At 46.0% G+C, this 23,959-nt stretch overlaps 1 protein-coding gene across 1 annotated transcript; it reads right to left on the bottom strand.

Annotated features, from left to right (window-relative positions):
- Positions 1 to 1,641: 1,641 nt before the first annotated feature.
- LOC130188355 (retinoic acid receptor alpha-B-like) lies at positions 1,642 to 23,710 on the bottom strand. The gene is made up of 7 exons (XM_056406679.1): positions 22,660 to 23,710; positions 6,966 to 7,120; positions 5,480 to 5,621; positions 3,452 to 3,612; positions 2,723 to 2,899; positions 1,876 to 2,080; positions 1,642 to 1,732 (listed from the first exon to the last, which is right to left on the bottom strand). The coding sequence occupies exons 1-7, from the start codon at positions 22,859 to 22,861 to the stop codon at positions 1,659 to 1,661; spliced, it is 1,116 nt and encodes a 371-aa protein (XP_056262654.1). The 5' UTR covers positions 22,862 to 23,710; the 3' UTR covers positions 1,642 to 1,658.
- Between the last annotated feature and the right edge of the window lie 249 nt (positions 23,711 to 23,959).

The raw sequence follows: 23,959 nt of genomic DNA, 5'->3' as shown, positions 1-23,959 counted from the left end.
TGTCGGTGTTCTTTGGGTCAATTTGACCCCAGGCTGTTTTTCACTGTCAAACATATCAGAAATATCAACTTTTTTATTTATTTAAAGGGCTATTTAGGTAGTCAACAAACAAACATAAAGTACCTCACACTTAAACTTGGGAAACAATATTAATTCTAATAATTTTCTGGAGGTTTTAATTGCTGGGGTCAAATTGACCCCGAGGGTAAAATATGTTAGTAAATGTAAAGGTAACAGGGTTAGGGTTAAACAGAGCATTTTTCTCTTGTTTGTCAACCATTAACTCCACCATGATACAATCTAAAGGTGGACAGATTGACAAGTGACCTTTTTTGCTCGGTCCCGATGCGCGCACGGAGCTCTGCGGCGCGCGAGACGGAGATTGATAAGTGTTAACGCAACGCGTAGAGACAGAGATGACATGCTGCTGTGGAGATACGATCAACAACAGACGTTTAGTTTAATAAAAGAACAAAGACGTGCTCTAGAGAACATGTCAGGGGGCGGGCCAATCTCTTTAATGTCATGCGATCTACCGACACTACGCCGCGATCGACTGGCAGGTCGCGATCGACGTGTTGAGACCCTGATCTACAGGAAGTAAAAGTCGTAACAAGGTTTCCGGAGGTGAACCTGCGGAAGGATCATTACCGATGAACAGACCGTCTGCATGAGAGCGGACAGAGTTCAGATTGAAGTGGTGTATTGGAAGCTCATTTTGCAAGTGACTTTTTTTTCGTCCCAACGACCAACAACAGACGGATTGGAAGCTCATTCTGCGCATGCGTTAAATGCGTTAAAAAAAATAACTAGTTAAACCTGTAATTGGATTAACTGAGTTAACGCGTTATTTTTCACAGCACTAGTTTATAGTCATTGTTACTGACTTCAGAGTGAAGTCTGTCTATCTGATTCAGGTCTGGAGCACCACCTGAGAGACATCCCTCAGTGGGCGGGGCATATGTCTACTCACAGATCCAGTGCTTCTCTCTCTTCACCTCCGAGCTGCCAACAGGCTGATCATAGGCCACCTATTGGGGGAAGCTGTGTAGGGTGCTCTGCCTGTTTTGTGTTGTTTTCTCCTGTTTTGTGTCAGTTTTCTCCTGTTTTGTGTCTGTTTTCTCCTGTTTTGTGTCTGTTTTCTCCTGTTTTATGTCTGTTTTCTCCTGTTTTATGTCTGTTTTCTCCTGTTTTGAGTTGTTTTCACCTGTTTTGTGTCTGTTTTCTCCTGTTTTGTGTCTGTTTTCTCCTGTTTTATGTCTGTTTTCTCCTGTTTTATGTCTGTTTTCTCCTGTTTTGAGTTGTTTTCTCCTGTTTTGTGTCTGTTTTCTCCTGTTTTGTGTCTGTTTTCTCCTGTTTTATGTCTGTTTTCTCCTGTTTTGAGTTGTTTTCACCTGTTTTGTGTCTGTTTTCCTGTGTTGTGGCTAGAGAGGGAGCTCAGTATTGTTTTTCCTAAATAACAACATTATGTATAATAATTATAACAAATATAAGTTAGTTCCAGATGTTCTAAGGCTGTTCCTGCACAGTTAATTTTGGACTTGCAGAACTTCCCCACTGATGGTGTGTGTGTGTGTGTGTGTGTGTGTGTGTGGTTACGGTAACCGTAGCGACTGATAACCTCAGATCGGTCGTCTCTCATGATAATAACTTTATTTTCAAACCTTCAGGGCTTCAAGCATCGGCTCCTGAAGAACATCCACCTTGTCCGACTCCTCCAGATCCTGACGGTCTACACACACACACACACACAGTACACCATATGAGTACATCATCTCCGTCCTCACACCTTTCCGTTCCCACCACAGCCGCTCTGCCTTTCCTTTGCCCACGACGTTCGATCATTCAATATTTGAGTCAACATTCCCGCAGTACCTCCACACAGCAGGCAGATGGCACTGAGCAGGCCCGTCTCGGCGTCGTCCATCTCCAGCGGCAGCAGCTGGTTGGCGAAGGAGAACACCAGGTCGGTGAGCGGCCCGAAGCCGGCGTTGTGCATCTGTGTGCGGTTCAGGGTCAGCCCGTCGGAGAAGGTCATGGTGTCCTTGTCCGGCGTGTAGCGGGTGCAGATCTTCAGAATCTGAAACGTGAGAGGAATTTTTCGCTGTAAAGCTGCGTTCACAGCTAAAGCGTTGCCAAGTGTCTTTGTGAGTAGATCCCATGAGCAAAGTCAACGTACAGACGCGAGTGGTTGCGATTGACGCAAACTTTCGGCGTGCGGCGTAAGACACGAATTGCGCGTTGAGAATATTCGCCTCTTTTGTCTCAAGTTGAAATTTGCCCGACGACGAGTTGCGACAGCCAATCAGAGCTGAGCTGCTCCTCCGTTGGTGAATCTAACTGCTGCTCTAGTCTGAAGAGACATTCAGACTAGAGGTGAAGGTCACTGAGCTGCGTGAGCCTACGGGGGATGTCATGTTTAAATATATATATATATATAGATATAATATTAATGTTATGAACCCAAACACAAAGGCGTTACATGTTCAGACGTGTGTGTGATGTCCTCAACAAGTATGAAGCAGAACTAGTGGTTAGTTCTTCATGGTGGATGAAGGAGATGAGAACTGTTTCCACGGAGTAAAGACACAGAGATAAGCCCCGCCCCCTCTAAGGCGCGAATGAAGGGAAAAGCCACAAATAGTCCAGCGAGTAAAGCGTTGAGAATATTTCTTTAACCGTGCGGCCCGTTCCTCTCGGCGTGTCGCGGTGAAGGACTCACCAGGATGTCGAGGCAGGCGGATTTGAGCAGCGTGATCTGGTCGGCGATGGTCAGCGTGGTGAAGCCGGGCAGCTGCTTGGCGAACTCCACCGTCTTGATGATGCACTTGGTGGACAGCTCGCTGAACTTGTCCCACAGGCTGACGTCCAGAGAGACGCGGTGCTCCGAGCTGTTGCTCTGCAGGAGGCGGAGAGACCGTCGGACGTAAGAAGAGGAAAGACGTGTCGTTTGTGGACTACGAGGAACTTTAATGATGTCGATTTTGTGTCATTTGTCTACAGTCCCTTTCTCTCTGATTGTTTAGTGATGTAGGTCAAATCATCAGTATCATAGTCAGGGTTCATACACATTGACTATTGGATTCACATGACCTTTCCAGGACCTATACAGGACTTTAAATCAAATTTATATGACCATACATTTAGTGAAATCTGTGTATACACAAGTAAACCTTAAATGAGAGACAATAGTTTGATTAAAAGAATAAATATTGATACAACTGTTTATTCTTTTAAATAATACTGCTTAAATGAACTTATGAATATAAAACATTTCATGAATTTTCCAAAACTTTTGTAAAACAATTTTTACAGGACTTTTCCAGGCCTGGAAAAAACGTTTAAAAATTCCAGGACTTTTGGAGGTTTTCCATGACCAAACGAACCCTGTGTCTTGTTTTCCTCACAGTAACCTGTGTGTGTGTGTGTGTGTGTGTGTGTGTGGCCGTACCGTGGTGTACTTCCCCAGCTGGCCGAGGGAGGGGAAGGTGCCCAGGTGCGCTCGGCGGACTCGCTCGATCATCTGCTCTGTGTCGGCCGACAGGACGTAGACCTCCGCCTCCCCCTGCCTCTTCTCCTCCTTCTTCTTCTTCATCCGGTCGTTTCTCACCACTGGAAGGCCGAAGAGCAGAGAAAGACAGGGTTCATCCACATGACCGATGAACAGGGTTCATCCACATGACCAATGAACAGGTTCATCCTCATGACCAATGAACAGGTTCATCCACATGACCAATGAACAGGTTCATCCTCATGACCAATGAACAGGTTCATCCACATGACCAATGAACAGGTTCAACCTCATGACCAATGAACAGGTTCATCCTCATGACCAATGAACAGGTTCATCCACATGACCAATGAACAGGTTCATCCACATGACCAATGAACAGGTTCATCCTCATGACCAATGAACAGGTTCATCCTCATGACCAATGAACAGGTTCATCCACATGACCAATGAACAGGTTCATCCTCATGACCAATGAACAGGTTCATCCTCATGACCAATGAACAGGTTCATCCTCATGACCAATGAACAGGTTCATCCTCATGACCAATGAACAGGTTCATCCACATGACCAATGAACAGGTTCATCCTCATGACCAATGAACAGGTTCATCCACATGACCAATGAACAGGTTCATCCCCATGACCAATGAACAGGTTCATCCACATGACCAATGAACAGGTTCATCCTCATGACCAATGAACAGGTTCATCCACACGACCAATGAACAGGTTCATCCTCATGACCAATGAACAGGTTCATCCACATGACCAATGAACAGGTTCATCCACATGACCAATGAACAGGTTCATCCACATGACCAATGAACAGGTTAATCCTCATGACCAATGAACAGGTTCATCCACATGACCAATGAACAGGTTCATCCACATGACCAATGAACAGGTTCATCCTCATGACCAATGAACAGGTTCATCCACATGACCAATGAACAGGTTCATCCTCATGACCAATGAACAGGTTCATCCACATGACCAATGAACAGGTTCATCCCCATGACCAATGAACAGGTTCATCCACATGACCAATGAACAGGTTCATCCTCATGACCAATGAACAGGTTCATCCACATGACCAATGAACAGGTTCATCCCCATGACCAATGAACAGGTTCATCCTCATGACCAATGAACAGGTTCATCCACATGACCAATGAACAGGTTCATCCTCATGGTGATGGGTTTCCAGGATCAAACATTTTGTGAAATTTCGGCATGAACATGAAAAAGTGATAAAATGTTGTATTTAAACTAACAATGAGGATTCCAAAGCATACAGTAAATAACCTTAAATGACTCAAATGAATGAGAAACAATAGTTTAGATTAAAAGAATAAACATTCATGTCTTTTCAGTTAAGGTGCGTTCACTTGAGGCGCGGAAAATGTGTGAGTATGAAAGAGCGTATGCCGACTTATATTTTGAGCATTTTTCTTTTAAAAGCATATTTATTATTTATAACTCAGCTTAAGTGAATATATGAATATAACACATTTCCAGGACTTTTCCAAAACTATGGGGATATTTTTTTCTCCAGGACTTTTCCAGACCTGGAAATAACCATTTTAACATTCCAGGACTTTTCCAGGTTTTCCATGACCGTATGAACCCTGAGAACTAAAATCCAGCTGCTACATAGTGCTGGACGCCGGTGGCTTTGCGGGGCGTGCATCGTGGAGAACGGCCACCAGAGGGAGACGAACACCAAGCTTTACACCACCTGCCTGAGTCAACTCAGTGCACCATATTCTGCTTTTTGAGTGCCTGGCAACACAGAATTAAAGGCACGGTTCACCCCTCGAAGAGTTCTGGCGGCATGGGATCACGACCACAGAGGATACAGCCCCGTTTCATTGGAGAGAATCAATCACACGCAAAACACATGAAACTTCTGAACTAGATAGATGGAAACATGTGCATTCTGTATTTCTGCGCCGCTGTACTCACACTCCTTGGACATGCCGACCTCGAGGCATTTCTGCAGCCGGCAGCACTGGCACCGGTTCCTCGTCACCTTGTTTATAACACACACTTTGTCTCGGTGACACGTGTACACCATGTTCTTCTGGATGCTCCTCCGGAAGAAGCCCTGAGAGGGAAGGAACCGATCAGACGGGCACGGAACATTTGGAGGTGCGATAACAAACAACGTTTTGTTGTTGTTGACGACCAGCTGGTGAGCAGGTCCGTGCGTGTGATAAGAGGACGTGACCACGAGCACACTAAAGCCCACACACACACATCAAAGAATAGTAATTGCATGCGCAGATTACGTGTGTAAGTGTGTGTGTGTTCAGGGATTAGACGAGGCCAAGAGGTTTACAGATCCTAAGGGAGGTGCAAAGGTCGCGACCTCTCCGCTTTCCACATTATGCAAATCCAGCGTGGCCTCACGTGACTGTGGCCGGCAGGAGTTCACGAGTTGATGTATGTCAGCGTGGGTCGGGTTGAATGACCGCAAATGATGCCATTTGTTTCATTCACTCATTAATTAATTTATTTATTGTTATTATTAATATTATTATTTATTAGAGTGAAAGAAAATGGTAAACTGTCAACGGGTGAAATTTACTGGCGGCTCTTTTTTTTATTGCAACTTAGTTTTAAAAGATCAACATTATTTGTGTGTGTGTGTATATGTATATATATATTAAAATATATATACACATATATCTATATAAATTTCTATATATACGTGTATGTATTTATGTGTTTATATATATATCTATATAAATATATTTATATAAATATATATATATATGTATCTATATATATATAGATATATAAAGTATATGTATCTATATAAATATCTATATGTATCATGTGTTCTGTTATTTAATGTTTTTGTCTGATATTTTTGTAATTGTTTTATGTTACTATATATCTAAACAAATAAAAAAATGTAAGTGAGAAGAAGAAAAAAGATCAACATCCGATGTGCTTTACGTAAACAGCCCCCTTTGTTTTTTTGTTGATAAATACATTTGGGGTGACTGCGGGTCAGAGGTCAGCAGGTCTGTCTTCCAATCAGGGGGTTGGCGGTTCAATCCCCGCCCTAGTCACTGTGTCCTTGAGCAAGACACTTAACCCTGAGTTGCTCCCTGTAGGTCTACGGTGTGTTAATGTAACTTGTAAAGTGTCTTTGAGTACCTTAAAAAGCGCTCTATAAATTAAATGGATTATTATTATTGAACTATTGTAATAATGTGTTAATCTGGCAAATTTAACCCAAATGTGCAAATCTAGCTAAACGCTAACTTGCTGGAATCAGCTGGAGGAGCCACTGGAGTGTCATCGTGACAGAAGTCAGTCTGCAAAGCATCCCGTGTAACTCAAACACACATGTGAGTGTTCCCTCCCGTCCTCAGAGCCTCTCCACGAGGACGACGCCCCCGTGGCCCCCCGTGGCCCCCGGGGAGCTGCAGCCGCCCACCTTGCAGCCCTCACAGGCGCTGACCCCGTAGTGGTACCCGGAGGACTTGTCCTGGCACACGAAGCACGGCTTGTAGATGCGCGGCGGCGGGGGAGGGGAGGCGGGGCCGGGCACCAGGAGGTCCTCTCCGGAACTCGTGCTCTCCGTCTCGATGGCTGCGGGACGAGAAACACGGAGTCAAGACGGCACGAAGGAGCCGAGGCGAGCGGACGATGACGCTTCAGGTCGTCTTCATCTATCGTGATTAATGTCGGGGTTGATTCGGGTTTGTCAAACCAACGGTCACGGGGGTGCCATCAGAAACAATCCAGACATGAAGCTTCCTGTTGTTCCCGCTGAGCAGATCCTCCGGTCCAACATCCAAACGCTTGGTCAAAAAAGATTACGTAATCATTTAAAACGTTCACATATGTTCCTTTAATCCATATGTTTTGGACACGTAGCCGTAAAAAAACCTTTATATGTTCCTTGAAGAACTATTCAAGGAAATGGTTCTTTAAAGAACCCTGGTTTGAAAGGTTCTTTGAGGAATCAGAAATGGTGCCTTAAAGAACCATGTTTTGACGTTTTTTGAGACACCTTTAAAGGTTCTTTGAGGAACCAGAAATGGTGCCTTAAAGAATCATGTTTTAAAGGTTCTTTGAAGAACTCTTTAAGGACATGGTTCTTTAGAGAATCCTGGTTTGAAAGGTTCTTATTGGAACCAGAAATGGTGCCTTAAAGAACCATGTTTTGACGTTTTTTGAGACACCTTTGTAGGTTCTTTGAAGAACTCTTTAAGGACATGGTTCTTTAGAGAACTCTTTAAGGACATGGTTCTTTAAAGAACTCTTTAAGGACATGGTTCTTTAGAGAACTCTTTAAGGACATGGTTCTTTAGAGAATCCTGGTTTGAAAGGTTCTTATTGGAACCAGAAATGGTGCCTTAAAGAACCATATTTTGACGTTTTTTGAGACACCTTTGTAGGTTCTTTGAAGAACTCTTAAAGGACATGGTTCTTTAGAGAACTCTTTAAGGATATGGTTCTTTAGAGAACTCTTTAAGGACATGGTTCTTTAAAGAACTCTTTAAGGACATGGTTCTTTCGAGAACTCTTTAAGGACATGGTTCTTTAAAGAACTCTTTAAGGACATGGTTCTTTCGAGAACGCTTTAAGGACATGGTTCTTTAAAGAACTCTTTAAGGACATGGTTCTTTAAAGAACTCTTTAAGGACATGGTCCTTTAAAGAACTTTCAGGACATGGTTCTTTAAAGAACCCTGGTTTGAAAGGTTCTTTGTGGAACCAGAAATGGTGCCTTAAAGAACCATGTTTTGACATTTTTTGAGACACCTTTGTAGGTTCTTTGAAGAACTCTTAAAGGACATGGTTCTTTAGAGAACTCTTTAAGGACATGGTTCTTTAAAGAACTCTTTAAGGACATGGTTCTTTAGAGAACTCTTTAAGGACATGGTTCTTTAAAGAACTCTTTAAGGACATGGTTCTTTAGAGAACTCTTTAAGGACATGGTTCTTTAAAGAACTCTTTAAGGACATGGTTCTTTAAAGAACTCTTTAAGGACATGGTTCTTTAGAGAACTCTTTAAGGACATGGTTCTTTAAAGAACTCTTTAAGGACATGGTTCTTTAAAGAACTCTTTAAGGACATGGTTCTTTAGAGAACTCTTTAAGGACATGGTTCTTTAAAGAACTCTTTAAGGACATGGTTCTTTAAAGAACTCTTTCAGGACATGGTTCTTTAAAGAACCATGGTTTGAAAGGTTCTTTGTGGAACCAGAAATGGTTCTTCTCTGGCATCACTCCTCCAAAAATGTTCGCCTCGTGCTCTTGTTATTAAAAGTCAAAGTTATCTTTATTGTCAATTTTTCAACGTTGAACATCCAGAACATCTAAAGAATGTTTCTCTCTTCTTTTGTCCGACATTCAGTGAATAATAGTAATAATAAAAAGTGATAAAGTGATGAGGTAATAAAGAGCAGACAGTCAACAGTTAACAACAACAACAAAGAACATTTAGACAACATTTATCTGGTAAAAAAAGACTTTGCGTCTGTATTTGACAGCACCATGAATGACATGCATGTAATACTTAAATACTTAAGAACAGAACTTCATGAGCCGTCTTGTGCTGGTGAAACGTCATAAAACACAAGCCGATAGACACCATAATGCATCTGTCAGTACAGGCGGCATCACCAGCTCCCCGTGACCTCTGTGTGTACGTGGTGTGTGACCTCTGTGTGTACGTGGTGTGTGACCTCTGTGTGTATGTGGTGTGTGACCTCTGTGTGTACGTGGTGTGTGACCTCAGTGTGTATGTGGTGTGTGACCTCTGTGTATACGTGGTGTGTGACCTCTGTGTGTATGTGGTGTGTGACCTCTGTGTGTGTGACCTCTGTGTGTATGTGGTGTGTGACCTCTGTGTGTACGTGGTGTGTGACCTCTGTGTGTATGTGGTGTGTGACCTCTGTGTGTACGTGGTGTGTGACCTCTGTGTGTACGTGGTGTGTGACCTCTGTGTGTACGTGGTGTGTGACCTCTGTGTGTATGTGGTGTGTGACCTCTGTGTGTACGTGGTGTGTGACCTCTGTGTATACGTGGTGTGTGACCTCTGTGTGTACGTGGTGTGTGACCTCTGTGTGTACATGGTGTGTGACCTCTGTGTGTACATGGTGTGTGACCTCTGTGTGTACCTGGTGTGTGACCTCTGTGTGTACGTGGTGTGTGACCTCTGTGTGTACATGGTGTGTGACCTCTGTCTGTGACCTCTGTGTGTGACCTCTGTGTGTACCTGGTGTGTGACCTCTGTGTGTACGTGGTGTGTGACCTCTGTGTGTGACCTCTGTGTGTATGTGGTGTGTGACCTCTGTGTGTGACCTGTGTGTGGTGTGACCTCTGTGTATGGTGTGTGACCTCTGTGTGTATGTGGTGTGTGACCCCTGTGTGATCTGTATGTGACCTGTGTGTGACCTCTGTGTGTATGTGGTGTGTGACCTCTGTGTGTACGTGGTGTGTGACCTCTGTGTATACGTGGTGTGTGACCTCTGTGTGTATGTAGTGTGTGACCTCTGTGTGTACGTAGTGTGTGACCTCTGTGTGTACGTGGTGTGTGACCTCTGTGTGTACATGGTGTGACCTCTGTGTGTACGTGGTGTGTGACCTCTGTGTGTATGTGGTGTGTGACCTCTGTGTACGTGGTGTGTGACCTCTGTGTGTACGTGGTGTGTGACCTCTGTGTGTATGTGGTGTGTGACCTCTGTGTGTACGTGGTGTGTGACCTCTGTGTATACGTGGTGTGTGACCTCTCAGGCATGAAAACGGGTCAGGAGTGAAAAAGGTGAGAAGGATAGGCGCGCGGGGGGGGGGGGGGGGTGCTGGTGACTTCCACGAACATTGATGTTGGACGTTGTATGATAATCTGTAGGCATGGACGGATTAAGAAGCCACGGGCCCCTGGGCCTGGATGTGTCAAGCCCCCCCCCCCGCAAAAAAAACCACATCGCTAGCAAAACAGTCCGTATGGAACTACGGATCGTATCATATCAATACAAAGTTAATAACAGACTTCACGCAAAGGCTCTGGCTTAGGGGCCCCCTGAGCTCATGGGCCCCTGGTGCCGGTAGGCTCGTTCGGTAATCCATCCCTCAGTAGGACTATTGGGGCCCTGTTACTGACATGAATGACTTAAGCCTAGCATATACCGGCATACGGCGCATCGTGTCATATCATCATATTCATATCAATACAATGTTAATAACAGCGACGTCACGCGGGGAGGCTCTGGCTCAGGGGCCCCCTGAGCTCATGGGCCCCTGGGCCTGGGCCTGGGCCCGGTAGGCCCGTTTGTTAATCCATCCCTGTCTGTAGGTCCTCCATTCTGGTGATCGGGCCCTATAATATTAGTAATATTGTGTATAATATGGTCATTCATGAACCAGCTTCCTTTTTTTTTTGGCGTGAACAAGTCTTCAAGTCTTGTGCTCTGCTGAGCCACGAGTCTGTTCCTCGAGTCTGTTCTGCCTCTACCTGGTTGTCACGATCTTCTATACCATACCTGCCATAAATATCATGATACTGATACAATACCATAAAAACAGTATACCATAAATAAGACACTGGTATATTTATCTATAATAGTAATAAATAAAATATCTGTATGGTTCACTTTTTACCAACTTTTTCAACACTTAACAAATGGCAGTAATATTAGAATGAGCCTACAAGATATGAATGAAACTACATGGAGCCATCAGAGCATTGATTATACACTATGAGGCCGTTAGTCTCTGACCAGATGATACAGTTCATCAGGATGAGCAGCTGTAGAGTTACAGAACTTTACAGACTGAACTTAAACATTTCACTTCTGGCATCTTTTTTTATTTTTATTTTAAAGCCGACAATTCCGCCACTTAACGCCCTCTGTTAGCGCTGCGCAGTGTGCAGACAGCTTGACACGGAGCAGCGCAGGCGCGCTGATCCCGCGCTCTTTTAATGAAGTATCGAGACAAAAAATATGCTAAATCACATCGTTTTTAACGTACGGGTACTTTGTTAGCATCGCTTCACCGTCCAGCGTGACAGCAACAGATGTAGCGGCTAACATACAAGCTAACCTAAACCACCAAACGCTTAAGACATCTTGACGCTGATTGGCCGAGACGCGACACGTCCCATCAAAGATGTTCTATTGCGAAGAGCACCCACTCCACATTTTCTCCGTGTCCCACTCCAATCTCATAAACGCTGGCCGGCCAATTGACCCCCCCCCCCTACCCCAAAACAAAAACTCTTCGGATCTACACGATTCGTACGAAGTCACCTATTTTGAGTGACCCGCCTCTGTGTGTCTGTGTGTGACCTCTGTGTGTATGTGGTGTGTGACCTCTGTGTGTATGTGGTGTGTGACCTCTGTGTGTATGTGGTGTGTGACCTCTGTGTATACGTGGTGTGTGACCTCTGTGTGTATGTGGTGTGTGACCTCTGTGTATACGTGGTGTGTGACCTCTGTGTGTATGTGGTGTGTGACCTCTGTGTATACGTGGTGTGTGACCTCTGTGTGTATGTGGTGTGTGACCTCTGTGTGTGTGTGTACATCACACAGGGTGGCTGTGAAGCGTCTAGTGCAGTAGTGCAGAAGTGCTTGTAGTTAGTGCATGCTGCATGTTGCATGCTGCCCTCTGCTTGCAACTCTCTGCTTTCAGCTACCGCCGCTGGCTAGCTCCCTCATAGGGGGTGAAAAGAGGAGCCGAGAGCATAAGTCTCCTCTGCCAGTACATAGCCTCTCCACCACCAAGACTCCTGCAGTGCCTCCTCGTGGCCACACATGGTAACTGGGTACCCCTGGTCCCAGGCTAAACTGCAGGGGATCTCGGAGCAGCAGTGGGCCCCAGAGATGCGGTGTGCAGGCCCACCACAAGGTGGACATGCCCTGGCACCCATCAACCACTGCCCCAGCTATGGGCGAATAGCCCCACTGCCTTGTGGGTTAGCCTCTCGAGGCAGGGCTAAGGGAGCAGACCCCGACAGAAAAGCAATGCGCTGGCGGTGCGCAATAGGCGGGCCTAAACATAGCCAGGACCCGGCAGCCTCCTGCAGCCAGGATGGGGAACTGGTCGTCCTGGGCTCACCCATGCCATCAGATTTACCTCACCATGGCGAAGATAGTGCTACTGGGGATAGCGCGCCTCCAACGGCACTCTAAATAATCTCTTTGCGCAGGTATCCACCTCTGACCACGGTGAATACTCTGGATCCACATCTGGTTGAAGACTGGCGATGGGAGCAGGTTTGAATAGACTGGGAGCTTCTAGTCAGAGCCCTGCACGTCAGCGGCACGGGATATTGGTCGCTATCAGCTGGGACTGAGTGGCAGCTGATCTCGGCAGCACCCTGTGTGACTGAGCAGCCCCTATTTAGGGACCACACTGCTCACCTCAATCCGAGGAGGGGCCTAGAAAAGGTGGCCTAAAAAATGCCCACTCAACTCGCACCTGGACAGGCTACCGCACCTGTCGGGTCATTCCACTTCTGCGGTCGAAACAGAAGAAAAAAACCCAAAACCTAAAACTGGCAACATGGAACGTAAGAACCCTCCTGGACTCCTATGGCAGAACCGAAAGACCTCACAGAAGAACAGCACTGATTGCGGCCGAGCTGAGGCGTTACAACATCGACATCGCCGCACTTCGAGACCAGGCTCCTTGATGAAGGGTCGCTGATAGAGGAAGGGTCTGGTTACACCTTCTTCTGGAAAGGCTATCCCCCAGGTGGACAACATCTGCACGGTGTGGGACTGGCCATCAAGAACACACTGCTACCAAGACTCACTGAAACACCTGTGGGCATCAGTGAAAGACTGATGACCCTCCGTATCCCCCTGGCGAAGAACCGCTTTGCTACACTTCTTAGTGTGTATGCGCCAACACTGCCATCCGACACTGAGGTTAAAGACTCATTCTATCAGTCACTGGATGAGGCTTTCCACCGGATCCCCAAGACCGACAAGATCCTCCTCCTTGGGGACTTCAATGCTCGTGTGGGGCAGAGTGACAGGATATGGAAAGGAGTGCTTGGCAGGCATGGTATTGGTCAGGCCAACTCAAATGGCATGAGATTACTTACTCTGCTCTGAGCACAACCTGACCATAACCAACACCATCTTCCAGCAAAAGACCAAATATAAAACATCATGGATGCACCCACGCTCTAAACATTGGCACCTGATTGACTATGTCATCGTGAGACGTTGTGACATCAAAGACGTTCTCATATGCCGGGCCATGAGAGGTGCAGAATGCTGGACAGACCACAGGATGATCGTGGCCAAAGTCCACATGAGCGTACGCCCCCCCATGCGGAAACGTGGGGTCAGTGGGAGACGCTTAGACTGCGCCCGTCTGAAGGATACCAGCACAAGAAATGAGTTCCGATGCTCCCTGGCTGAAAAACTTGAAGAGCTTGAACTCACCTTGAGAGGAGGGAATGACACAGACCAGCAGTGGACCGCTATCAGCTCAGCCCTTCATGAAGCAGCAACCCACACAATCGGCTATAAGACCAAAAACCACCAGGACTGGTTTGACAATAACTCAGACACCATCCGTAACTCACTGAACGTCATGCACAAAGCACACCAGGCAACCCTGAAAAAACCCTCATTGAGCACCGCCAGACAGCAATGGCAGAGGGCGTGGCGTGAAGTGCAAAAGACCCTACGGACAATGCAAAACAAGTGGTGGACAGAGAAGGCACAGGAAATCCAATCTTTCGCTGATAGAAATGATATGCATAACTTTTACAATGCAGTCAAATCTATCTATGGCCCAACAAACCACTGCATCACTCCTGTTAAAACCGCAGATGGGCTCAGAGTCCTAAAAGACCAGAGCAGTATACTGGAGAGGTGGGCTGAACATTTTAATACCTTGCTTAATCAGGACTCTAAAGCAGACCGCACCATCCTGGATCAACTGCCTGAACTTCCACCGATTGACAACCTTAACCAACCCCCGACCTTCCTGGAGGTCCTGTCAGCCGTCCGCTCTCTGAAGAACAACACGTCTCCTGGCATGGACAATATCCCTGCGGAGCTGCTTAAACATGGTGGTTACCTCTGTACAAGAGCGCTACATCAACACATCACTAAAGTATGGGCTGATGAAAACATCCCACAGCAATGGAGAGATGCCAAAATTGTCACTATATATAAAACAAAGGTGACAAGACCATCTGTGGCAACCACAGGGTATAGCACTCCTTGCTGTTGCTGGTAAGGTCCTGGCCAAGGTGCTGCTGCAGAGGCTACTCAACAACATCACAGAGGCATTGCTCCCAGAATCACAGTGTGGCTTTAGGAAGAACAGGAGTACAGTCGACATGGTCTTCACAGCCCGGCAGCTTCAGGAAAAGTGCAGGGAGCAACATCAAGACCTGTTTATGGCTTTTGTCGACCTCTCCAAAGCCTTTGACACTGTGCAGAGACCTACTGTGGGACATCCTGCTCCGGTTTGGATGCCCTAACAAGTTTGTCAACATCCTCCGACAGTTTCATGATGGTATGAATGCTAGGGTGACAATAGGAGGACAAGAGTCTGCCTCCTTCCTGTGTGCACAGGGGTCAGGCAGGGGTGTACTAGCACCAGTGCTCTTTAACATCTTCCTCCTATGCGTCACCCAGCTTCTCCATAAGGAAATTGAGGACAACAGCGGGGTGACAGTAGTCTATAGGCTCGATGGCAACCTCTTTAACATCAGGAGGCTGCAAGCAACCACCAAGCTGCACAGAGTGAGGGTCCTTGAGCTGCAGTATGCAGATGACTGCGCTCTGGTGGCTCACACTCCACAAGACCTCCAGGCTGTCCTGGATGCAGCTGTGAAGGCTTACAGCAGGATGGGGCTGACCATCAACATCACCAAAACAGAGGTAGTTTGTCAGTGGAGCACCAACATCCCACCACGCCACCCATCTTCAGCATCAATGATAAGCATCTGTCTGTAGTACCATCATTCAAATACCTCGGGAGTATCCTCTCTGAGGACAATAACATCGACAATGAGGTCCAGAACAGAATCAAACAAGCATCAGCTGCCTTTGGGAGACTCAGGCGCCGGGTCTTTCAAAACAAGAATTTATATCTCCATACAAAAATCTCTGTGTATCAAGCAGTGTGCATCACCACCCTCCTGTACAGTTGTGAAGCCTGGGTCACTTACAGCCGCCATGTGTGTGACCTCTGTGTGACCTCTGTGTGTACGTGGTGTGTGACCTCTGTGTATATGTGGTGTGTGACCTCTGTGTGTATGTAGTGTGTGACCTCTGTGTGTATGTGGTGTGTGACCTCTGTGTGTACGTGGTGTGTGACCTCTGTGTGTACGTGGTGTGTGACCCAGGAAATATAATGTTGCCCCTGATATCACTGGAGATCGGGCAAAAATACCCCCAAAACTTCCTTAATCATTTCTATAATTTTATAGCGTTTAATGTATGACTGTTTCCAGAGCGGTTTAGTTTAACTGTTTCCAGAGCGGTTTAGTTTAACTGTTTCCAGAGCGGTTTAGTTTGACTGTTTTACCGTTTCCAGAGCGGTTTCGGGGCGGTTGTGTCTCAGCGGGTCCGTTTGTCCTTTCATGAAATCTGAAGCTTGTCTGTATTTTATTCTCTTGGCTCTTGAATCTCAGCTTTTAATAGTATTTAACGACTGAATTTCTCTCGCTCTCTGTTTTTTTGGATGTTTTCTGTGAAACGCCCTGAATAAATAAACGTTCCTTTAATCCCGAGGCCGGCAGCTCGATCCCGGCTCCCCGTGTCCTGGATCACAAGTGTGTGTGGTTTCTTTTAGGTTTTAAGAATATCTCCCTGCTTATTGGTGCTTTTATAGCTTCAGTTGTTAAGTCCCGATGGTAACCGTGGTTACAGCGAACCATAACATCCCATAATGCTGCGTCCGGCTCATCCCAGTGTTTGTGATCTTTGTGAAGTGACGAGGCAACAACGCATTTTAAAGGTGACCCTTCAGATCACATACACACACGCACGCACACCCCTCCCCCTGCTTTAGTAGCCATACCAGACATTCCACTAGAGGAGGAGATTCACTCCCCTCTACTCTGTTTATATAGAGGGGAGAGAGAGAGAGAGAGAGAGAGTGTTTGTCTTTCTCTCCTCTCACCGACATGCCAGCCCTCCGTCCGCTCAGCCGTCTGACCTCCTTTAAACTTCCCAAACACAACGTACATCTTCTGGCCTTCAGGAGAAACACTTGTTTTCTGGTTGTTGTTGTTAAGTTGGTCAGTACGTTGACCCTCTGTTGGTGAATCTGTTTACAACACAACACTTCAGGAACAGCATGCAGCACTGAGGATTGCCGAGGTGTGCTGATGTACCGGTGGTGTGTGGGTGTGTTATCTGCTGTGGTTTCTCTAATTGTTATTATTTATTTATTGGGTCTGTTGTTGTTGTTGTTTAATCTTTTCTTTCTCCTTCCCTTTGTATTGTATCCTTAAAGTCCTGTCCGGTTTATTTATAAAATATTATTTTTTATTATTTTTTTTAACACAATTCTGTCATCTTGTTTATAATAAATATAAAAGGTTTATAATAAAAAATAAAATAAAACATGTAAAATAAAAAAAACGTGTATTGTAAAAATAAAACGTGTATAATAAAAATGAAAAACATGTGTATAGTAAAAATAAAATAAAAAGTGTATAATATAAATAAAAGAAAATGTGTATAATAAAAAGAAAACGTTTGTAATAAAATAAAAGGTGTATAATACAAATTCAATTAAAAGAAAAGGAATCGTGTTTAGTCAAAACATAATAAAACGTGTAGAAGAAAGAAAAAAGTATCATAAAAATAAAATAAAACGTGTACAATTAAATTAAAACATGTAAAATACATAGAAAAGAAACGTGTAAAATAAAATAAAACGTTTATTAAAAAAAGAAAAGAAACGTGTAAAATAAAAAGGTGTAAAATAAAAATAAAATGTGTATAATAAAAATAAAATAATATATGTAAAATTTAAATAAAAATAAAATATAACATGTAAATTAAAAAATGAAATAGGTGTATAGTAAAAAGTAAAACGTATATATTAAAAATAAAATAAACGTGTAACATAAAAATAAATGTGTAAAATAAAAAGTGTAAAATACAAATAAAATGTATACTCTACGTTTTCCTTTCAGACGGGGAACTGAAATACACGAGCAACTCATATACTCTCTTCTTAATACGTTCTAAATATAACAAACACTTAAAACTGATATGGATTTTTGTAGGCGTCTAAAATAAGCCTTCTCTCCAGTGCTGGTACTCATGGCTCTCATCTACTGCACTTAATACACAGACTGTGTACAAGTACCTCAAACACGTCACAACAGAACTGGACATTTAACGGAAAGTCATATTTGGTGATAATAGCGTTAATAAATTATAAATACACTCATCACATCGGTGGATGGAGTTCAGTAAAATAAAATATTATTGTACATCTAGAGCAATTGGACAAAAATATTGGAAAATAAAAATAAGTTTTCTGTCGAATTTATTAGGAATTTATTCAGATGGATTCACTGATGCATGAAATATTTCTTTTAACATATATATATATTTAAAAATATATATATATAAAAAATATTTTTATTTATTTATATATTCTTATATATATTTTTATTTATATATAAAATATTTGTTTTAGTTTATATATAGTTATACATATAATATTTGTATTTATTTCTATAATATTTTATTTATTTATATGTATTTATATATATAAATATATACAGTATATATATAAATATATGTATCTATATACACACACATTACTCGTTATATTGCATCTCTGAGCTGATGTTAGCTGGTTATTTTGAGCTAAATCTGCCGCCGCCAGCTGATTGGTGAACGTTTGATGGATTAACGCACACGCTAATAAACAGATTATTTCTGCACGTTATGTTTGTTGTGAAATTATAACCCATAATCTCACCTCGGCACAACCAATATAGTTCAGTATGTAGTAAATGAGGAGTTATTTGACATGAATCGTCGTCCTGACTCTATAATCTTTGCATCGTATGCCATGCAGTGTACAGCAGACTGTGTGACTCTAACCTCTTCTGTATTAATCGTAGAACAGTTACCCAAACGGGAGACCTTCCTTCTGAGACCGCGTGTTACAGCGACGACTTGACTGGACACGTCTGCGGCCCCCGTGCCGTCGCTGGCCGCTATCCGTCTTCAATCAGCGGCGTCTGTTATCTCTGAGATCGCCACGCCTCCCCAAGGTGGCCGGGAAGGTCACGTGTGTATCATCGCGCGACGCAGGAATGCTAAACTAAACGCAGCGGAAGCCGAACGCGGCGAGGGAGTCGAGACGAGCGGCCGCGCATTTCAATAACATTGTTTTGATACCGCTTGGGGTCGACTCCGCCCCGAGGCGACAAACGGAGCGCCGTGACAAACCCTCTGGAGGGGGCGGAGTCAGGACTCAAATGTTACGCTGGAAGACGTTTCTCCAGATCGGATGTAAGCTAACGTGTAAAGGTCTCACGAGGATACACTGAGCTCCTCTCTCCTCTCCTCTCTCCTTATGGACGTTTAGGATACACTGAGCTCCTCTCTCCTCTCCTTATGGACGCTTAGGATACACTGAGCTCCTCTCTCTCCTCTCTCCTTTCTCCTTATGGACGCTTAGGATACACTGAGCTCCTCTCTCCTCTCCTCTCTCCTTAGGATACACAGAGCTCCTCTCTCCTCTCCTCTCTCCTTATGGACGTTTAGGATACACTGAGCTCCTCTCTCCTCTCTCCTTATGGACGTTTAGGATACACTGAGCTCCTCTCTCCTCTCTCCTTATGGATGCTTAGGATACACTGAGCTCTCTCTCCTCTCCTCTCTCCTTATGGACGCTAGGATACACTGAGCTCCTCCTCTCTCCTTATGGACGCTTAGGATACACTGAGCTCCTCTCTCCTCTCTCTCCTTATGGACGCTTAGGATACACTGAGCTCCTCTCTCCTCTCCCCTTATGGACGCTTAGGATACACTGAGCACCTCTCTCCTCTCCTCTCTCCTTATGGACACTTAGGATACACTGAGCACTTCTCTCCTCTCTCCTTATGGACGTTTAGGATACACTGAGCTCCTCTCTCCTCTCCTTATGGATGTTTAGGATACACTGAGCTCCTCTCTCCTCTCTCCTTATGGACGCTTAGGATACACTGAGCTCCTCTCTCCTTATGGATGTTTAGGATACACTGAGCTCCTCTCCTCTCTCCTTATGGATGTTTAGGATACACTGAGCTCCTCTCTCCTCTCCTCTCTCCTTATAGACGTTTAGGATACACTGAGCTCCTCTCTCCTCTCTCCTTATAGATGTTTAGGATACACTGAGCTCCTCTCTCCTCTCCTCTCTCCTTATGGACGTTTAGGATACACTGAGCTCCTCTCTCCTCTCTCCTTATGGACGCTTAGGATACACTGAGCTCCTCTCTCCTCTCTCCTTATGGATGTTTAGGATACACTGAGCTCCTCTCCTCTCTCCTCATGGATGAATGTTCATCTCTCCATCACATATTACTAACTCTTCCTCTCCTGAGTCCTTGTCTCTTCTCGTCTCAGAGGGTCCATTGGACCTGCTGGGTCTGAAGCCTCCTGCCATGGCCCCACTTAACTGATATGCCCTCTTATATGATAAAAGGTTAGCCTCTATCTGCATGTAACCAGGAGGCCAGCTCAGGTTATGAGAATTTAAGATAGAATTTATTTTAAAGAAATAGCCAGAGGTGCATAAGGGCTTTAAACCTGAAGTGCAACAACTTCTCACTTGATGTATTCCCTCAGTGAATATTATAAACCTGAGTTTATGGTCTCAATCTAGTTCCAAGACAGCGTGATGTTCATATAGTAAATAACGGTCCATTTAGAGTCAGACAGACCGTGACTTTGAGGGCGGGGCTACCTTGTGAGTGGCAGGTTGCTCCCACACTGGTGGACACCGTCGGTCACAGTCCCTTGGTTGCAAAAAACCAAGATGGCCGCCGCCAGAATGACAAACTGGAGGCTTCAAAACCAACGACACCACGACAAATACGTCCACGTCTTATGTATAAGAGAGTTAATATACAGCCTGGACAAATAACCCCTCTGTTACATTGTATTGCTGTTATTTCTCTTTCATTCCCATGAATTATATATAAATTCCTGTTCATTAGAGTTTATGTCGCATTAGATCCACATCCAGCCTGTGCTGCTGTATTGAAGTGCTACTAATCATACACAGTGCAACAATAGCAGCCATTGTTGTTTCTCTTTCTTCTTCATCGCGCCTGCAATAAATATGCAGTGTGAAGACGTGACGGGAGAACAAATTCCTACTTCGTCAAATAGAGACGAGGCGATGCCGGGCGGACCGGTTCCCCCGTTAGCGTCCATCTGACACCACGTCAAGACACCTACACGCCACCGGCCCGCCGCCTTCCCTCCACGCACTCACACTCAGCTTGGTCAGGACACCCTCACATTCCCAGACAAACTGTGAGTGTGTGAGTGTCTCCAGCAGACAGAAAAGAGAGGTCATTCAGTGCGGAGAAGTGATGACTGGGCAGCTGACACGGGACAGAAAGAGGCAGATAGAAGGAGAAATAAAAGAGAGGGAGAGATGTAGGTCACTTCCCAATTGTCGGTGAGTCATCGCGTTGGATATCACACACACACACATGCACGCTCGCTGAATGCGTGTGTGGGTCTGCGTACGGCCTTTGACCTTTGAACCTGTGTGGTGCGCTCTTCATTCCAGTCACACACAAAGACCCCCCCCCCCCCCCACAGGGCAATCCCCCTCGTCTTTACAGCCTGGATTTACGAGCGCTCCCCCCTCTCGCCTCTCTTTCCTTCTCTTTTTCCCACCGGCCGAGCAAAGTCCTCCGCTCTCGCCCCTCTTTATGACTTCAACTGGATTGAAGCGGTGACATCATCACCACCGTAACCGTGGGATACGGTCTCACACCCGAGGCCGACCAACTCTCCAGCATGGAGACACGAGTGAGGGTATTCTCTCGATAGATGGGGAACCTGCTCGGATCGGCCCTCGACCCCCTTCCGTTCTTGCCTTTCAAAATAAAAGCTCGAGACACACACCAAGCCAAACTGTTTACCAGAAGGAAACTCAATGAAATAGAACAGCTTTGTCTATTCAACAATGTAACCCTTGGGTCCTGCACAATGTCCTCAAACCTTTTATTAAAATGCTGCTGCAACTTTTGCAAATCTGCATCGCTGCCGGTCTGAATAGTTTGGGCCTGAACTATGAAAAGTGTGTTCAAAGACACTGAAATAAAGGGCCTGAAACTAAAGATAAGGGGCCATTATCAACTCATAATATGCAAAGTTGTTTCATGGATCATAAAATCATTAATAATTAAGTCATATGTTGAATAGCCTATCATTAGCATGTGCACTGTAATTCCAGGTTAATGGCCTGTAAGGCTTCATGCAACGAACTGCCATATTATTGATAAAGCCATTTAATATTTTAATAGTTTCTTAAATGTTTTGCTCTGTAAAAAAAGGAACAATCAAAATTCAGGATGTCATTTGACCCAAAGAACCACCAGGAGGACAAAGACACAGAATCCTAGAAACCTGACAAACTGAAAACTGGAAAATGACTTTTAGTGGATTAAATTCTCAAAAATTGCAGATTAATTTTCCCATTTAAGAATCAACTAATCACGCCAACCCCTCTGAGGCTCGCCCTCCGGGGGTCAGGACGGGCTAGATGTGGTAAAGGAGCGCCGGGCAGCTGCCTGACCCCCCGAGGTCACCGGGGTCGCTCCACTGAGAACATAAACCTGGGCTTGCATAATGAGCTGGAGGGGAGCAGGAGGCGGCTCGTCTTCAGGCCGCAACATTTAAATGAAGGAGCCGTCACCCAGACACTAAACATGTGGTGCTTCAGCTCGAGCAGCAGATGGAACCAGAGGAGCTAACAATGATGTCAGAGAACATGCGGCGTGAAGATACGTTTAAATACGTTAATATGAGTGAGAAGAGGCTGAGGGGCACCTGGAGCTACAACCAGGGCCATTGGGGCCCACTCGTACCCCCCCCCCTCATGTTATTTTCTAAACCAATGAAATGCCCCACACGGACTAATTGTGTTAGTGTGTGTTACTTTCACTCACAGTGGCTGGATCCGCTCCAGTGTCTGCCGGTGACCAGCGACCCGCCGAACGGCCGCTGGAGGCCCCCGCCGCCGCCGGACAGCAGGCCCTTCTCCGGCCCGAGCCCCGGGGGCCGGTGGTAGTAGTCCATGCTCAGAAACGAGCCGGGGCTGGGGCTGCTCAGGCTGGGGCTGAACGCCACAACATCCACGCTTTCGTACATCCCCCCCCCCCTCACGAGAGAGAGAGAGAGAGAGAGAGAGGCGGGAGGTGCCCTTTGATCTCGTTGAATTGGGGGGGAGGAGGGGAGGGAAGACGAGGAAGAGAGAAGAGAAATAAGATCAAAGCTTCCAGGACGGCAGAGAGAGACAGAGGAAGAAGAGGGAGGGACGAGTTCACATCTTCATAACGGACTGAAGGGAGGAGGAGGAGGAGGGGGAGGATAGGAGGAAAGGGGCCGACCGGTCCCGGTGACCTCTCGGCCCTCGGTCGGAGCTCTGCGTGTCGGCGTTAGACCGGAAGTTCAGGCGACGTCCTGCTTGGCTCTTCTTATCTTCTTTTTGTTTGTAGCTCAAATGCTACAAGTGACGATAAACTTGCAGCTCCTCGCTACTTTGTTTAAAAAAGAGGAAACGACACACCGACGCACCGACACACCGACACACGGCGCTACAATGTGTCCAAGAGTTTACACCGATGTGCACAGCCCCGCGACACCCGGTGGCTCACGGGTCCGGGTCTCTCCGGTGGCTCACGGGTCCGGGTCTCTCCGGTGGCTCACGGGTCCGGGTCTCTCCGGTGGCTCACGGGTCCGGGTCTCTCCGGTGGTTCACGGGTCTCTCCGGTGGCTCACGGGTTTCTCCGGTGGCTCACGGGTCCGGGTCTCTCCAGTGGTTCACGGGTCTCTCCGGTGGCTCATGGGTTTCTCCGGTGGCTCGCGGGTCCGGGTCTCTCCGGCTAGCAGCGTGTTCGCTGTTGTTTTCCAGGTGTTATGTAATATTCGCTAATCCTCCCGCCGCCGGGCTCCGTGGACCAGCAGCTCCTCCAGCCGGGTCCGTCCGGTAGACGCCGGTCCGGGCTGCACGGAGCTCTCTCCCCGTACAGAGTCTTTGGGTAACGGTTCCTCGCGCTGCTCCCGGTTCACGGGGTCCACGCGTTGACGAGAGAGGAGACCGACGCGGCTCCTCTGAACCCGCAGTGAGGGTAAAGCGAAATGGGGTCGTCGTGTTGGTGTTCACGTCCCGAGAAGCAGAGGGCGCGAGGAGGAGCGCGAGGCCGGTCGCTGCGTGTCGAGGTCCGGCAGCAGCAGTGTCCTGTGGTA

The sequence above is a fragment of the Pseudoliparis swirei genome, chromosome 23 (assembly GCF_029220125.1).
Source record: "Pseudoliparis swirei isolate HS2019 ecotype Mariana Trench chromosome 23, NWPU_hadal_v1, whole genome shotgun sequence".
In the NCBI taxonomy this organism is placed as follows: domain Eukaryota; kingdom Metazoa; phylum Chordata; class Actinopteri; order Perciformes; family Liparidae; genus Pseudoliparis; species Pseudoliparis swirei.
The sequence above is the reverse complement of the archived record's forward strand: the minus strand, read 5'-3'. Positions and strand labels throughout refer to the sequence as shown.

Coding starts and splice junctions, on each gene's coding strand:
- LOC130188355 (XM_056406679.1), bottom strand. CDS start 22,861: ATGTACGAAAGCGTGGATGTTGTGGCGTTCAGCCCCAGCCTGAGCAGC. Junction 5,622..6,965: donor GCGCCTGTGAGGGCTGCAAG/GTGGGCGGCTGC, acceptor CTTCCCTCTCAG/GGCTTCTTCCGGAGGAGCAT. Junction 2,900..3,451: donor AGCTGGGGAAGTACACCACG/GTACGGCCACAC, acceptor CGCCTCCTGCAG/AGCAACAGCTCGGAGCACCG.